This window comes from Atractosteus spatula, chromosome 12 (assembly GCF_055471065.1).
Source record: "Atractosteus spatula isolate fAtrSpa1 chromosome 12, fAtrSpa1.hap1, whole genome shotgun sequence".
In the NCBI taxonomy this organism is placed as follows: Eukaryota; Metazoa; Chordata; class Actinopteri; order Semionotiformes; family Lepisosteidae; genus Atractosteus; species Atractosteus spatula.
In genome coordinates this window covers 34,768,688-34,786,068 of record NC_142717.1, presented here as the reverse complement: position 1 = coordinate 34,786,068, position 17,381 = coordinate 34,768,688, and the positions used below count along the sequence as shown (strand labels likewise).

At 38.0% G+C, this 17,381-nt stretch overlaps 1 protein-coding gene across 6 annotated transcripts in view; it reads left to right on the top strand.

Annotated features, from left to right (window-relative positions):
* LOC148822953 (protein MTSS 1-like) overlaps positions 1–17,381 on the top strand; it is a 74,984-nt gene that overhangs the window by 51,381 nt on the left and 6,222 nt on the right. For 3 of the 6 annotated variants that reach the window (XM_088928664.1, XM_088928662.1, XM_088928659.1), the window contains exons 5-12: positions 1,932–2,023; positions 2,675–2,749; positions 7,442–7,599; positions 8,162–8,269; positions 9,287–9,384; positions 13,140–13,350; positions 15,810–15,932; positions 16,630–16,833. In XM_088928664.1, the coding sequence (XP_088784790.1) occupies positions 1,932–2,023; positions 2,675–2,749; positions 7,442–7,599; positions 8,162–8,269; positions 9,287–9,384; positions 13,140–13,350; positions 15,810–15,932; positions 16,630–16,833 (1,069 nt within the window). The remainder of the gene's footprint in view (positions 1–1,931; positions 2,024–2,674; positions 2,750–7,441; positions 7,600–8,161; positions 8,270–9,286; positions 9,385–13,139; positions 13,351–15,809; positions 15,933–16,629; positions 16,834–17,381) is intronic. The other 3 variants (XM_088928661.1, XM_088928663.1, XM_088928665.1) reach the window with 3 other exon arrangements.

Here is a 17,381-nt window from a genome sequence, read left to right as displayed (position 1 = left end):
TAAGAATGTCATGATGTCATTTGAAGGCTGTCAGAGATAACTTCATTATGCAGGCACTGAATGCATTTTAGCCTCTGGTCAGCCTTGTACACAGAAGATATTTTGATGTCAGTATTGAAGCACTTTGATGTAACAAATACTAAAAAGAGTTCTGTCTCACGTGATAAACTGATAGCATGTATGTGAGTGCATAATCCCTAGATTATGTATTTCTCTGGAGTAGGGTCTTTCATAGTCATTTCCCAGGGTTTGTAGTTCCATATTTCAGGGTCATGTTACATCTCCATGCATACCCAGGGCTACGGAGAACCCCTCTGCTCTATCTTGGTGACTCAAATCTTATGTACAGTAGTCCATAGGGGAGTTTGTCACTGGTTCTTTTTAGTAGTTCTTGTAGTCCTTAGTCTCTTTCTAATTTGACATTGAAAGTTCTTGTGGATTTGTCAAGCTGTGCTACACATTGCATTTCTGGATTGATGACCAGTGTTGTAATTTTTTGTGTCCTCATAAAATTGCAGCAGCTATATAAAAAGAGGGATACGTCTTTCAAAAACACAAGTGTCTCTTTGAAAACAACACTTGTTCCTAAAACAAATGTTTCTACAAATTCACAGCTTGATGCGTGTCTGTGGCTCGTCAGTTGGTCTCTTCTTTCTCTGCTCCATTATCTTGTGTAGTCATAGTGTATGAAACATTCTGTACAGCTCTCAACTTCCTGGTTTTAAATGTCACCTGACTAATTGATTTCCATCAATTAGTCAGGAGACTGAAGATGACAGATCTCTCCCCATTGCTGTATGTGAAATATAGCACAGACACAAGTCTCTATCTTATCTGAACCTGCTGTCCTTTCTCAATATACATCACATTACACAGAGGACACGAAGAGATACAGGTTTATGTTATAACTATTGAATTTGTTTGAAATCCATATTATTGTTTCTTGATGCTGATGTTACGTGAAAAAAAAAAACAATACCATACAAATATCCTTAAGATGAAAAAAGTACAGGGAGATGCTCTTATTTAGAATATTAAAGGTAAAGGACCTCTCTTATGTTGGGAAATAACATATTGTGCTGTTCAAAATTACAGGACTTACATCTAATTTTTTTCTGTCAGTACGGTGACAATGTATATCAAGAGATTGTGACCACCCTGTCAAATTCCTAGAAAGTGTGTATTCAGACGCTGCCTAATTTTAGCCGTGGTGTCAAACTTCATTCTGCCAGTTGTTGTCCAGGGTGCCGTCCTACACTGAAGTCAGTGAGTATGAGTGCTATGGTAGACCCCCTCAACCTTCAGATGTCATTAATTAATACCCCCCAACCAGTATTTTTTCTCTGTATTTATTTCTGGCTCTTCAGGTAGTTCTTCCTAACATTAAGAAACTAAAATGTTTAATGTCACTGCTGTGTGGGTGCTGCCACACAGACGCAAGGATAAAATCTGGCTTGGGCAGCTGTCTGCCAGGTGTTTCAGTTTCCTTATACCTCATAAAGAAATGATGGCTAGGCTTTATCTGTGTTTTTAAAATTTTCCCTTTCTCTGTGGCCGCATGATAGTCAGGTGTCCTGTCTAGTTATGTGCTCTCTGCCCCGCCTTGTGCGCCACGCCATCATTTTAGGCTCCAGGCTTGACACAGCAATCACCAGGATAAGTGGTTTACTGATGATAGATGGATGAATGGAAATGAGGCTTTTACATGGTTGAGTTATGCTTGAAGGAACAATTTCTGATCAGGAAACAAAGTATAAAATATGCATTTATTTGACTGCTAATTATGGCGAATTGCCTGAACTTTGGCTTTTAACTAGTAATAGGTGTGAGAAAGCTAACACCTCCCTGGTAAACTAAGCCGAATACACTCCCATGACCAGCTGTTGTAATAGTTGCTAAATTTAAAATAGTAATTTTTCATTTTCCTAAAGGGCTTTCATCGACTGCATGATTAACCCACTTCAGGACCAGATGGAAGAATGGAAGAAGGTGGCCAACATGCTGGATAAGGACCACGCAAAAGGTGGGAGGGTTCTGCTGGCTTTCTGCTTTCTGCTTTCACCACTTTATCTCACATTCCTCTTGTCTCAGCATGTTTACCAGTGGAGTTTAATGCATCACCTCCTGCCTTTTTCTTAACCTTTAAAAAAAGAGCTTTCTTTGCATAGAAACACTGGCTAATATCCAATGAAAGCTGTCCCTCTCTACCCGTTAGGTGTTGAAGTGCTGAATTAACTCTGCAGTCTTATTTTAGACATATGAAATGCTTCTTGAGTTGTGGAAAAAGAGTGGTTGGTATTATAACTTGGTGCTAGTTTCTTGACTAATCCAACCTTTCTTCTAATGTTAGTTGTAGTGTTTTAAGCATTTGTATATAGTCTGTATTATTCATGTATGTTCATTTCACATTATCTGTTTAACCTTTTTGCTGAACCACATACAGTAGATACATATCTTAGAAATGGAGTAAGATGAAGATTCGTTGTTATCCTTATTATACTTCTTACATAAGTTCACATTACTGAATGCCAGGAATTCTTTGAACTGGGTGTCTGTAAAAGGTGCCAAATCTACCACTGGTAAGTGTTTCTAGTTCTAGTTTGAGATACTAAAATGATGAAAATGAGACAGTTCGCACTCATCATTTTTATTTGTTCTACCTCATCCTCTATAGAATACAAGAAAGCACGTCAGGAGATCAAAAAGAAATCCTCAGACACCTTAAAGCTCCAGAAGAAGGCAAAGAAAGGTATTTTTCTCAGATAACCGTTTCCTGCTGGTGTGGGCAGTTTTGCGTCAGCTCTGCGTATTTGGTGTGCTTTGAATCAAAGTGATCTAAATAATTCCTTTCCCTGGAACCTTTCTGTTATGTAACAAGTCTTGTACATGTTTGTTTGATGTGGTTCTTGATCATTTGATTTGAATGCCAGTAAATAACATATAGATTGAATAACAGCACAAGAAAATGCTTAAAAGATTTTTGTGAATATGCCGAACAATTGGTGTGTTTTTGTATTATCTAAAGAGGAGCACCAATCCACGGAACATCTGATGTTTATTGTTTAAGCTTTTATTGTTTCCAATTTCTTTAATATTTGAATTTCCAATTAAACGTCCAGAGACAGAAGTCATTACAAGTTGTCATTTCTAGGGAGGAGCACCCTGAAAAACATTCTTCTGTGGTTTCCATTTTATGACCCCCCAGTGTGTCTCTAGTTCATAATTAGAGGCGCTGTTATAATGACCTGAATTTCTGCTCCTTTACTGACTGCCTGTGAGTAAAAACAGCAATACCTTGGAAGCGAATTTAAATATGACACACCTTTTTTTGGAGATATTTGTTTTGGAGGTGTAGTATTTTGGTGCCTTTGCATCTATTCTCTGTTCTAATTTAGCAACAAAAATGTACATTATATTTCTGAAATTAGAAGAAATTATCTTTTTATTGTACACAAGGAAGTCCCATCATTTGTGTTGGAAATGCAAGGCACTTTATTTAAGATTCCTCAAAGGTGAATTAAAATTTTAATGTATTGAAGAATACAGAAGTCTTAAGTATTATCAGATATTTTTTCAGTGCTTCAATATAGTAAGAAAGAAATTTGAGACTGTTCTGCTTCTCAATGTTCTGGCATTGATCCAGGTTAAAAACCTGTTAAACAGTATTGTGGGTGTGGGGAAACTAAACTTTTACTAGCAGCTACTTTGAATTTTGTTTCATAACTACTTATACACTCACCTGCACAAAACACAATCTCCACATTTCCCCCCTCTGTTTACACCTATATTCTCCTTTTCCATGTGGTAATTAGAAGTAACTGCTTAAAATTATTCCATTAGATTGGATGTTTAAGTAAAAGGGAAAATAATGAATCCGAACATACTTTATAGGTGGATAGATTGCAGTATTTCTTACAGTTCTGGTTTAAGACACACCTTGATTTTATACCCTCATTTTGAGAACAAGAAACCCACAAATAAATGATCATTTAGTATAATGTATGATACATTAGAGAGCTCATTATACCTCATTTTAAGCTAGCACAGATGTATTTCTAAAACATGCTTTGATATAAATGATGGAATTTTCATTAATCTTATAATAAATCTTAGGATAAATCTTATTCTGTGGTGCTTAACATTAGTATTGTACAGTACAGCATAGACAGTAATGTTCTATATGGATACAAACATCCTAAATATTTGAAAATCATAGAATTGTAATTCTATGTTTATTGTTATAAACAGTTTAGAAGAATGAAAGTAATTTTCAATCTTGCCATACTTTATTTACAGTACATAAGTACATACGATTTTTTAGACGTCCATACATGAGCCAAAAATGCAAAACTAAATTAGTGTGGCTGGAAAGTGACTGAAATATTTTCCTCTCTGTGCCAATGTCCATCCTGTTATTCCCTTATGCGCCTCTTCTTGCAAGCTGAAGCTCAGGGTAAGTGAAAGATCCCTGCTCCCTGTTGGAGGCTCACAGCCCAAGTGTACTTTGTTGTACTTTGTAGGCTGTGTATTCCACTGTTTTCCAGTTAGATTTTATTTGCCTCTCTTCTCAGTCTAGTGGCTCCTAAGCTAACAACAATCAATAATGATGTAGAAAATGCCAATTTTCAATGTCTTGCTCCAGATTTGAAATATATTTTTTAAATAATACCTAATTTGTAACTTGTAAAGCTTTTCTCGGATGTGTTCATAACCCCTTTAATTTGTTAATTTTCTTAATGAAATAAGATATACATGTTATATGTCACTACAAATTTGTAACCTTCAAAATGTATTCTATTACATACTCTCCTAAAAGCTACCACTTTGGTTTTATTGTAGTAATAGGGAAAATTGTATTTGTGTTTGTCTTCTAGCTGTTCATCATTCAAAGAGGCAAATGAGAATAGTGTTCAGCTCGTAGCTTTTTTGTCTGCCTTGAAGATGATAAAAAAACTTGGCCCATTCTTTTTGTTGACTTTGTATGGACGGGTGCATATTTAAATCTAAGTACACTTACAAAATTTTCTTGAGAAGCCTAAATGGTTTTGCAAGCATGTGACATCACTGTTCCTTGTGGACACTGCAAAGGAAAGCACTGTCTTGTCTGCATGACAAAACGTCTTTCTCTTATCACAAGAGATGGGATTGGAGCATTAGAGGAAAGTAATCGTCTTATAAGTGAGAAAAAGAGTTTCAGTAAAAAGTCAGCAGGACCAAGTCTGGACAGCTAGCGTTCTGGCAGTAGCACTTGGAAAACCCTGGGTCCTGAGGGAGTCCATCTCACACTGTAGTCAAGAAAGATTTCTGACAGTGTTGGGATAAATTCTTTTCAGGAAGACAAAGCCTCCTGATGACCATCTGTTGTTTTCTTTTCACTGGAAAGAAAAATGTTACATCAATCTCTGATGCAATAGGAAGTGAATTATGGTAGGCTGAACAAGCTTGTGTAAATGAGCATGAGCTTTTTGGCTTTTGTCCACTAGACATAAAGACATAAGCTAAATCTTGACTTATACAAGCAGAGAGAGGTACTGATTGAACCCAAAATATTGGCGTGTATTTTATGATGCATCCAGTACACACGCATCAGAGTAGTTGGCTTTCTTATAACAGGACACGTATAATAAAACTGGCTGTTAATATTTTATGCTTTCTCAAGCAGAACTCGTGGTTCATTTGATGCTCAGAAACATAAATTTATGCACTGGACTTCACCTTGTTAAACCCCTTTGTGCTGAACTGCAATTGTTGTGCATATTTAGAGAGGACCTCCTTTCATATTCTTAAATGTCCACAGTGCTTTGACAGATCACATTGTGTGGGATGTTCAGTCTACTCCCACACAAATTGTTAAAACCCGTGAGCCTATGTCTCTGTATACTGCAGCAATGTTTGAATTTAGCTGAATATTTGGCAGTGCACACACAGCAACTGTGAAGCTGGTGAAATAAAATTGCTGTCAAGCAAGAACACACTAGAAGAATCATGTAAAATAAATCCTGTTAAAAGCAATTCAGATTTTCAGTCATTATGATATTGCAGTCCAGTAAGTCTTTGAAGTATTTGTGACATGAAAATTTCAGATTTGTTGTAAACAGTAGGGTAGTCATCTTTCTAAAGTACTGTATTTTGGGGGGAAAATGGTACAGAGCACTGTAGCACTATGAGGAATTACTGATAAGTGTCTTTAGAGCAGTGCAGGTGATAGCTCCTTGAAAATCTCTATTAACCACGACAAAAGTATTTTTATAATCAAGCGTAAGATAATTGCCACCATAAAAGAATCAAATAATACACAGCCTCAAGGGCTGTTTTTAAGCAAATAGCATCCAGTCTTAAAAATCTGAAATTTAAAAGCACCATCCTCATAAACAGTTACTATATTTAAAATGTATTTACTTTAGCTTCTTAGATGGGAAAACTGAACTAAATTCTATGTGATCATGAGTAATTGGGTAAATGTGCAAAATGTCAACCTTCTGTTCTCCTAAAATAGTGCCTGAATTCCAAATGCTAACTTCTGTGGTTTACAAATAAAAAGCCCTTGCTGTTTTTACTTAACAGAGTCAACCTTCTCTTCAGAAGACAAGTCTTATGTGAAGTTAAACAAGTACACAAATAAGCTGTGAAACAAGAGTTTTGCAAAAGTGTATCAATGACTAAGATTAAAAAAATATAACTTCTTGCAAAAGGGAATAGCATAAAACAGAAACTGAAAACTAACTGTGCAAAGTCCTGTTTTGTCAAAAGACTTAGCAAGGTCCTGAAGTTACTTAGTTATACAGTACAGCATTGTTTTATAGTAGCTTCAAATACTAGCTTGATTTCATACAGCAAACATTCAGTCCCTTATTTTAACTATTCTAAATACTATTTCACAATAGCCAACTATCTAATTTTTTTTTTCCATTTGCCACCTAACACATACCTTGGAACAAAGCTGCAGGTGTGAATACTAATGTAGACAGTACCTCAGTTCATAGTGCAAGATTTTGCATTCCAGGTGTAAAATAAATTACTGGATAATGTAATGTGTGTGTGTTTGCAAAGAAACTTTATTTACAAAAAAGAGAAGGTAGTTCTGAACTATTGAATGAGTTGAATGTTAGCATTTTTAAATGAAGACAGCAGGCAGTTGCACATTCATTGTGTTCATTATACCAATGTGTACAAGAACATGTTTTGTGAAAGATGCAGATTAATTGAACTGATCTTGCTGTTGCATTTTTCGTGAACCACCATAATGAAGAATAGATGTTTATTAGAGTGGTATAAAAGACCCTTTGTTGAATTTCACAGAGCAGTGTAAACTTGTGCTTTGTCAAGTAAACAGAAACCTGTTTCACAGTGGGAGTTTTTTTCCCCCAATTTTCCTACCGTGGGTGCTGTGTTTTGACTTGTGAAGCTGGTGTCCTTACGCAACTCTCGTTTGCTTTTCCAGGGAGAGGGGATATCCAGCCCCAGCTGGATAGCGCCATGCAAGATGTGAACGACAAGTACCTGCTGTTGGAGGAGACGGAGAAGCAGGCCGTGAGAAAAGCACTCATTGAGGAGCGGGCACGCTTCTGTGCCTTTGTCTCCATGCTCCGTCCCGTCGTGGTGAGCCCACTCCCTCTGTCGTAGTATCAATACATTGGTCCCACACATCAGATTGATACTATTCCACTTACCTATGTAAAGAGTGAATGTTAACATGGGCAAAAAGTGAAACCCGGGAATCATGAGTAAATGCTTAATACTCACATATTCAGTACATCAGAACATGAGAAAGGTTAAAAACAAAAACAGGCCATTCCACCCATCACCTAGCCCCTTTGGTAGTTTGTATTAATTGATCCAAGCAGCCAATCCTTAATGGAAGCCCAAGTATCAGCTCCAGTCACATGGTTTCTTCTATACTCCCACACCCTTGGGGTGAAGAAGTGCCTCTGATTCTCTCTCTTAAATGCTCCTCCAGGTAGTTTCCACTTGCCATTTGTGTTTCACTTTTAATTTTGAAGAAATTCTCTGGGTTTAATTTATGAACAGCGAAACATGGACCTGTGGACACCTGAGACCTGCATTCTTTTCTGATACACAATTGCTAGTTAAATTCTGCTTAGCACCCCTGATTTCTGTTTTCTTGTATTAATGTTATCATTGTGGTGCTGTTGTGCTGCAGGAGGAGGAGATCTCAATGCTGGGAGAAATTACTCACCTGCAGACCATTTCTGATGACCTGAAGGCGCTGACCATGGACCCCCACAAACTGCCTCCAGCCAGCGAGCAGGTCTGCGCTCACAGTGACCTCGGCACAGCTGGAGGGGCTTGCCTTCTGTTTTATGAGGAGAGGAGGTTCCCAGAATGCAGGCTTTAGCACAGCATAGACCACAGGGTGCAGCCTAGATTCAGCCACAGCTGGCCCAGTTACAGCAGAACTTTGTGCTTGCCTTTCCCTTCAGTGACGCATCTAAAACAAAACCTCTTTATACAACCAGTCTGTACATTATGTGAAAGAAGCCATGAAAAATGGTGGAAATATCTTCTTTGTGTGGCAGCATCACTCTGTAGGGCAGGAGGGGCCTGCACAGCATTATCAGAACAAAGGTGCAGCCAGGAAGACGCAGTGGGCACTGCGTTAATCAGTGTGACGAGACTTTAGTGTGAAGCAGCAGGGTTTAGTGCACCTCACTGCACACAGCCACCCCCCCGGCACTGAACTCGGACAGGCTCAGATTAAGACTTGTCTTTTAGATGTAGTTTAGCCCACCAATAAATCTGCAAAAGATATCAAGCTGACCACCAATGTGCAGCATCCACCTGGATGATGCGACGGCAGCCATAGTGCACCAGAACGCTCACCACACATCAGCTATCAGTGGGGAGGAGAGCAGAGTAAATGAAGCCAATTCATAGATGGGGATTATTAGGAGGCCATGATTGGTAACGGCCAATGGGAATTTTGGCCAGTTACACCCCTACTCTTTTTGAGAAACGCCCTGGGATTTTTAATGACCGCAGAGAGTCAGGACCTCGTTTTACGTCTCATCCGAGGGACGGCGCCTGTTTACAGTATAGTATCCCCATCACTATACTGGGGCATTAGGACCACATGGACCACAGGGTAAGCGCCCTGTTAGATAATTGGATAATAATAAAAGGTTTCCTTCCTTTTGCATTAAACTTTAGCACAACTTGAAGTTCATTGCAAAAGACCATGTCTGTTCACATTAAGTGTCTGTATAAATGCTCATAGGCAGTCTTTAGTTGGAATTTTGAAGAAGCATTTTGTTTTTAATTCATGCAGGTTATTATTGATCTAAAAGGTTCTGACTACAAGTGGTCCTATCAAACACCACCGTCCTCTCCAAGTACCACGATGTCCAGGAAGTCCAGCGTGTGCAGGTAGGTATCAACGCTGGCCTGTATATTTGAAGAGTAGAGCTCCACTGCAAACAGCAAGACAGAGCAGGAGAAGCCCCTAGTCAGCTTGAGACTTTCAGGTCTACCCTGGAATCACATCTAATTAAAACCATAAAAGAGCTAACAAAAATCTTTTTTATCTTATCCTGTAAAGAATTTTCTCTTTTACAGAGCACTAGCCCAGATATAACACTATTGAGTAACAGATTATATATAGTATTTCTCTTAAGCACCTTGGCTTTTAATGGTTTGCAATATAATTCAAAGCATTTTTACAAAATGAAGCACCCAACCCTTTTCAGCCAAAAAAAGAATTGGAGCTGGATTGGTAGAACTGATTTAATAATTTTGTCTTCACCTGAAACACAGTGAGACATGTAAGACATACCAGAGATTGTCAGTCTCTAAAATACACACACCACTGTCTTCAGGAAAAAGTCCGCTTGTTGGGTTCCATTCTAAGCCTTGCATTTAGTACTTATTTAAAGAATCCTAGTTGTGCAGTTTCATAATCTTAATTATGTATGCATCAATTTAGGAATAATTGTCAGATAATGAGAGCGTGAGAGTAATGTATGTCTCACATTCATAATTTCATTTAACATTAGGTCCTTTATTGTCAGTCTCACTGCGCCACATTGTGGTAAAAAAGAAAATGAATATGTGTTAAAAATATTAAAGGAGTTTACACACATTTACTGTGTACCTTACTTCTTAATTTATGGCATGCAGAAATCCTTAAAATTCCCTCCAAGCATACCATATTTTTACATAATCTTTGTCTACAACACATACATAATAGATAAAGATTATGAACAAAATACACCTTAAAAGTACTTCATTAGTCAGTGTACTCATAATGATAAGAAATACAACACCTTATAGAAGTATTCACCACTTTCCCAGTTTGTTAAATTACAAATGAGAATACACATAGCTAAATATTGTGTAAAGTGGATATTTTTAGTTGAACACTGTTATGGGCGAAAAAAAATTAAATGTCCGCAAAAACTGCCAAAAAAAATTACATTTTATTTTCGTAAGTTCACCTCTTTTGCTATGGCAAACTGAAAAATGGCAAGAGGTAACTGATATTTTGGAAAAGTTCAGATTTTGGTTGGCACAGATTTTGATTAAAAATATTCACTTTTAGAAAAGGGTATGCGCATTTTTCATGCACCAAAATTGGAAATTGTTGGGTGGGGTAAATGTTTAAAAAATTCCTTTCACTATATACACTGCAGTTTGTAAATGTATGCATGAAGCTGACGGTACTGTACATGAACCACAATTTAGTGACGTTTATGTTGTTTCTTTGGTTGTTTTTACGGTTATAAAATAGTATTTCAAAATGGTAAATGGAAGGTTTTTTTGGGGAGTGTAGGCTGTTGCTAACTTTCATTTTTCGTTTTCAGCTTTCAAGGCCAATATATTCTAAATGTTTCTCAAGTATTTAATTTACTGTCAGTGTAGTATTTGCAGTGGCACATCTGCAACATTTGACAGCTGTTTGGTGCTTTACATTGAAGATACCTCAGTATTTACTCTTACACAATCTTATTGAAATCAAGATGTTTAAGTTTGGTGTTATATAAATGACTTACAGGAGCATGAATGTGTTTGTAGAATATGTATTCTTTGTATTATGTTTCACATCACAATTTGTTGAGCCACATGCCGGTGCAGAAATATGATGAAAAACATTTGAAAGTCAAAAAAGCACATCAAGTAACTCCAATAGTAGAGGTTGCAAATGGCATTTATAAACATTTTCTAAATAAAATGTATTTGTATGTAAATAAAAGTTTCATACATGTAATAATAGCCTGGCATAGTGCTACTATGTCTTTGCTAGACCTGTAATTGGAAAGTTAGGGGTACAAATCCAAGGGGGAACACTACTGTTGTACCCTTGAGCCAGGCACTTCAGTAAAATACCCAGCTGTGTTTGTATGGGTACAAATGTAAGTCATGATACTTTTGATGAGTGTCAGCCAAATTAATTAATAATAGGTGGTTTGAAGGCAGTTATAATAGTCACTTAAAATAAAGTATGACCATTGTTCAAACTGCAAAGTGTTTTACAAACTTTTGCTATACAGCATTGTGAATTTGTATAGTTTTTGTGGTTTTACATCTACAGCATTGGGGTTTTTCTGAAGTCCAATTCAGTATGTTACAGTTCAGTGTGTTTTTTTTATTTAGGAACAGTAAGAATTGTCTATTAATTGAAATACAAAATACAGAACCATACTTCTCTTTGAAGTCTTTCAGCCCTTTGTCTTTGGTGTCTTGTGTCACATTGTCTCAACGGAACCGTTTTCAGTCTGTAAAACAGTTCATGTAATGTGGAGCTGTGCTTGCTTTGCTGTATTGTGTGAATTCGTTCTATAGTCTTTGTTCCTTGTTCAAGGGCTCCTTGAAGGCTGATTGTGATGTTCTTTTTCATTGCACTTAAATTTGGAAAAGCACATTTTACAGTGCACTAATTCTTTAATTTGTAACAGGCATGACAGATGTGTTAATTTTGAATGTTCTTTATTTTGAATATATTTATTTGGCTTGATTTTTTGCGTGCAGATTTCCCAATTCTTTAGTGCTTTATCCCTTTTGGCAAACTTGATAAGTAAGTAGGGTTAACTCCAAGCTGACAAAATGGCTCACTAGTATAGATAAAAAGAAAAATGTATGTGAATTGTAGGTTTAAATATTGGGTCAGTTTTTTTAGATGAAAGGGAAGACATTTTTAAATTTAAGAAAACTGTTTAAATATTAAGTTTACACTAAATATCTGATTATATTCTATAAATTGAGCTCTTTCCCTTAGCACTCTCATCAACTTTCTAATTGTTTTGTCAAAAGGAGTTTGAGCACATTACTCCTTATACTTGAAATCATAAAGTAGATATTAAAATCAGCTTCTCAGCAGTAAGAAATAGCATTTATGTAATATAAAGTAGCTGCAAGTGTGACGCAAAAGGCTGTGTCAGACATTTTTCAATAAGGTGGAGGAAAGAAACTTTGAAAGCATTTTTAAATTGTCGCTGAGCGCTAACCTGTTGTTTCTGAATTATACAGTTAATTTCTGCAGTCACCGCTGAGTGCACTAGCTCTGTTTCCTATATAACTACTGTAAATTGTTATCTGTCAGATATTTATTTTAATGGCTACTGGTGAAGCAGTTTTTGTTTTCTTTAGGTTTTAATTTTATCACTCTCCTCAACGAAGCGCTAAGCACAATGCAGACTATGTGAGCTTTGACACGTAGTCAAAATCTTCACTTTGTGACAAAACGATGGAAATCAGTGTAACATTTCAGTTGGGGAAAAAAAATGTCATGTAAGGAGTTTTAAGTTTCGAGAAGCTTTAGTTCAGAAAACAGGAAGGGTGAAGCCACTCTCCTTCCTTACCAGGGCATAGACAGGTATAATATGAAAAGTCATGAGGGCCAGTATTGTTGGATATTTAAACTTAAAAATGAACAGATCTTTAAATAATTTTGAATATACTCTATTGATACAGGTTACCAAAGGGATATTGCAGTACGTTGTAATCATTATTTATTGCCTGTTGTTATTGTTTCATTTTTAAGTGGACTGCTTACATTGCCTGCTGCACTTGATTTTTTTGTGGAGTGTTAATTGTTCCTGGTCTTTCCTCCTACCTCACCCTCACCCCTGTCCTCACTCGTCCCCCCTCTTCCCCTCTGCCTGCCCCCCTTCCTTTGTCTCTGGCAGCAGTCTGAACAGCGTTAACAGTAGCGACTCCAGGTCGAGCGGGTCGCACTCTCACTCACCCACTTCACACTATCGCTACCGCAGCTCCACACTCCCCCAGCAGGCCCCTGTCAGGCTCTCCAGCGTGTCGTCCCACGACTCGGGCTTCATCTCTCAGGACGCCTTCCAGTCCAAATCGCCTTCCCCCATGCCCCCAGAGAACATCCCGCAGGTAAGGACCTGGCTGCACCCAGGGGAGGTCGAGGGGCAAGGGCACGGCCTAACACTGGCAGACCTACTGTACAGTCATACATGTAGTGCAGATCAAGCATCAGATGAAAGATCTATAAAAATCAACCACTAAGGATGTCAAAAACAGGTCATACATGTTTAAAGCTCTCTATTTGAGTATGAGTACATCACATTAAAAGACATTTTAATTAAAAAGCAGAGGCTACAGCAAGCATATGTGTGGTATACATTTTACTAGTGTTTTTTATGACCCAAGTCTTTTGATAGAGGTTTTGTGTAAGGAATTCCTGTGACTTGTTAATGAACAAGAATTTTAGTCCTGTTCTTCACTGAAATCAGTTATATACTGAAGAACTCATAACTGCAACATTTCTCAAAGTTGTATACGGAGAACTACATTTTTTTTTTGTAGTGGATGGACTGACATTTTATTGAACATTCATGACATAGTTAAATTTGTAAAGATAATTAAATATTTGTAATCAACAGCTGACAGTTGACTATCAGTTGACTACTGTGAAATAAACAGACGAGTAGTATAGACTAGAAATTATGCAGGCTGCATATGTGTGACAAGCTTTGTCTTGTGGGAGTTGGTTCCATTTTTCTTGTAGAGCCTGGGCAAGCATGTGTCCTTTTACTGGTCTCTGAGCCCTAGATGTCACATATCATCCCACAGATGTTCAACAGGAACCACATCTGATGAAAAGGATGTGCACACTATTACTGTCAGATTTTAACTACCGAGAAAGCCATTGCTATGTGGGCAATAGGGATGTTCATTGTCCTGCTGCAGTGTTGTCACATCAGGATGAACCCACAAGGAGGGCAGAAAGTGAGGTCTCAAGACTTGATCATTGTAGCGTCCTTCAGCGAAGTTAATCACTACAATTGGAATTGTGTTAACAGACACTCCTGCTGACACCATTGCACTTGTAAATCCCTATCCACAGACTTGACATTCAATAGGATAAATCACTTCATCACCATTGCCCTATGTGCCCTCTAACAAGATTTAGTTTTTACACAGAATTCAGTCAAGTGCATCACAGTCAGTTGAAAATAATCAGTCAAATCACAATTATGCAGTAAACATTAAATAAATATCCAAAGTCTGTAGACATAACAGTGATATGTTTCTTTGGGTTTGTATTATGTATTTTTTGATAGAAGCCTGCTTTGGTTTTTAGATTTTTTAAATTTTAAAAAGATAGTAGTGTTTACTTTCTGTATTTTAAAATAACAAAGTATGTCAGTTTAAATACTGTGCCTTGACTACACAGGTGATGTTAGCTTTATGTTAAGGCTCCATCCTAAGTTACCCTTCCATGTCCAAATGCAGTGTTTTTATCATAGAAGGTGGCACACATCTCTACATCTAGTGAGTAAATGACCTAGAAAAGATGTTCTCGGGAAGAGAATAAGCTCTATAGAGAAAGTGGAAGTATTGAAGAGTACAGAGTTAAACTGTTCTATTTAACACAGGAACCAGTCATCTTTGCAAAGGAAAATGACAATTTGAATATAATACAGGAATGTTAATGAAAGAGTTAACTTCCTCTTCTTGATGGTACAATTACTGTTTAGTATAATTTTTCAGATAGTTTTTGTATTTCTTAGTCCTCAGTAAGGATAAAACTATAAATTGCTGTTATTTGATGGGCCAGAGAAAAGACTTGAGATATTATTGATCGGTGCTTATGTGTCGTCAGGATGCTTCAGAACAATTGATTGTTTTCATTTGTGTTCAATTTTACTTTTCCTTAAGGAGCAACAGCCTTAATTCAGACTTAAGTTTAATGAGCCAGTACAAGTAAATGTTTGCATGTATTTAATTTGTGGCAATACCAGTGTCCAGGGTGGTGTCAGAGGTTCAGATTGGTGTTAATTTTTGGCATAGCTATTCATTTTGCATTTAGAATTCACAAAACAAACAAAAAAATAATACTAACATCCAAGATACTGTATATCTTAATGTACTTGGCCAGCATTTTTAACACTTGTAACAATCACCATTAACCGAATGCCCCTGAATTTTTTTTTTGTTTTGAGTATAGTCCTATTAGTACAAAATTATACCTCTAGGTCTGTGTTTGAAACCAGGCTTTGCAGCTTTCTTTTGAACATCAGGATTGGACTTGACTTGAAATGGGCTTTTAGGTTGTTTCAGCTTTTTGTCTGTTACCTAATCTCTAACCTCTTGCTTCTTTGTGCTCTTTTCTCCTGCCGTGTTGTTTATGTGAAAACTCTCCCTTATGTTATTTCAACTCCCTGCTTAATATGTACTCCCTAAACCAATGTGCCCTGTCTCTGCATTTGTGCTGACGCTCTCTTTACTGTCTCCTCTCCCTCTCTGTGCGTTCTGTGCACCCACCCCTAACTCGCTGCGCGTTGCCCTCCTCGCTTGCCCTGTGGGGTTTGTGTATGCGTGCGCTGCAGACCTCCTCCAGCTCGGCCTCCTCCGACGCCTCTGAGACCTGCCAGTCCATGAGCGAGTGCAGCTCTCCAACCTCCGTCAGCTCCGGCTCCACGATGGGCGGGGCCTGGGCTTCGGCCGAAAAGGTGAACTTCCCACCCTGGCGGGGAGCAGCCAGCACTCTCCGCCATTTTCCAGTCTGGAACATTCCGTCTCGGCGAGGCGCCGTCTGGCCTTCCTTGCTTTGCAGCTCTTTTACGCCTTTCTCAGTTTTCCGCATTGTACTTCGCTCCAAGCGTCAGATTAACTCGCTGAAATACGTTATGCTGCGTTCGCCGTTCTGTGTGAACCCATCCCTTGTGGGGAAACAGTTACATCTGTTGTGGACACTTGTCTTGTGCATTTCTGTTTTTTGTTTTAAAACGTCTCATTAGAGCTCATCAGCGCTTTCGGAAACTCAAAACCACACATGGTGACACTGTGTTACAACTCACACCTCCAGCAGGGCCTAGATCACAGCATTATTACAATGTTTTGTAAAGGCAGTCCAGTCAGTGATGCTCATGCTGTACGACAAACAAGTGGTTTAGTTTCTGGTTCCCATGATACCATAGCCTACAAACTCATGGTTTGGCTTTAATTAAGAAGTTCAACATTTGGGTTGTTTGTAAGAAACACGTTTTTAAAACTTCTTCCTTATGTTGTGAATTTGTTTTTGAGTTTCTTCCCTTAGTTTATTGTAACTTTGATTTGGAATCCTCTCATTGCCATCGTGTGGTTGTGTTTATTTTAATTTCCTCATTGTTGTGTGTACTGTTGTTTTTGTCCTCCACATCTGTGTAGTTGTCAGATGGGTACGATCACTACAGCCCATGCACTGATCCACCCTTCCTGGCTGCGACTGGCTCTGCGGGCCAGTTCCCCTTTCTCCCCCCGTCCGCTTCCCGGTCTGGGACACGACCAGGCTGGGCCCTGCTCCCTGATTACCCCCATTATTGCACTCTGGGCCCCGGCATGCTCCTTTCATCCAAGATCCCCAGCTGGAAGGTTTGTTCATTGGTTCCTCATCTCTTTTTTTTTGGACTATCATCTGCTTCAAGCTTCCCTTTCCACTGTTTTTTTTTTTATTGATCCACCATGAGCTTTCCACTCTTTTTAAACATTTTTTTAAGGCCATTTACTCTGTGGCCTTCCTCTTATATCGGTCCTTCCACTTAATTTCATGTTTCACATACTATATGACCTCTTTTTTTGACCAAAACGATTTGCCATTTTGACTAATCTGCTGTTCAATTTTTTTTCTGAATAAGAATTGTGGGAAAATAATGGTTGGAACACATACAAGTGAGGAACTGTTGTTTGGTTCTCTCGTGGAGTTAATATATCATTGTCTTCCCTCACATTTTGAAAAGCTGTAATATATTTGTAACTGGAAACTAGAAATCAAGTGGGAACAACAGGACTGCACAGAACATGTTGAAGTAGAAAAAGTAAAGCAAAACAAAATTCTTTCTAATGGGTTTAATGGGTCTAATGGGTTACTGTGGAGCACACTGATCAGACAGGGTTATAGAGCAGGAAATTTAAATTACTTC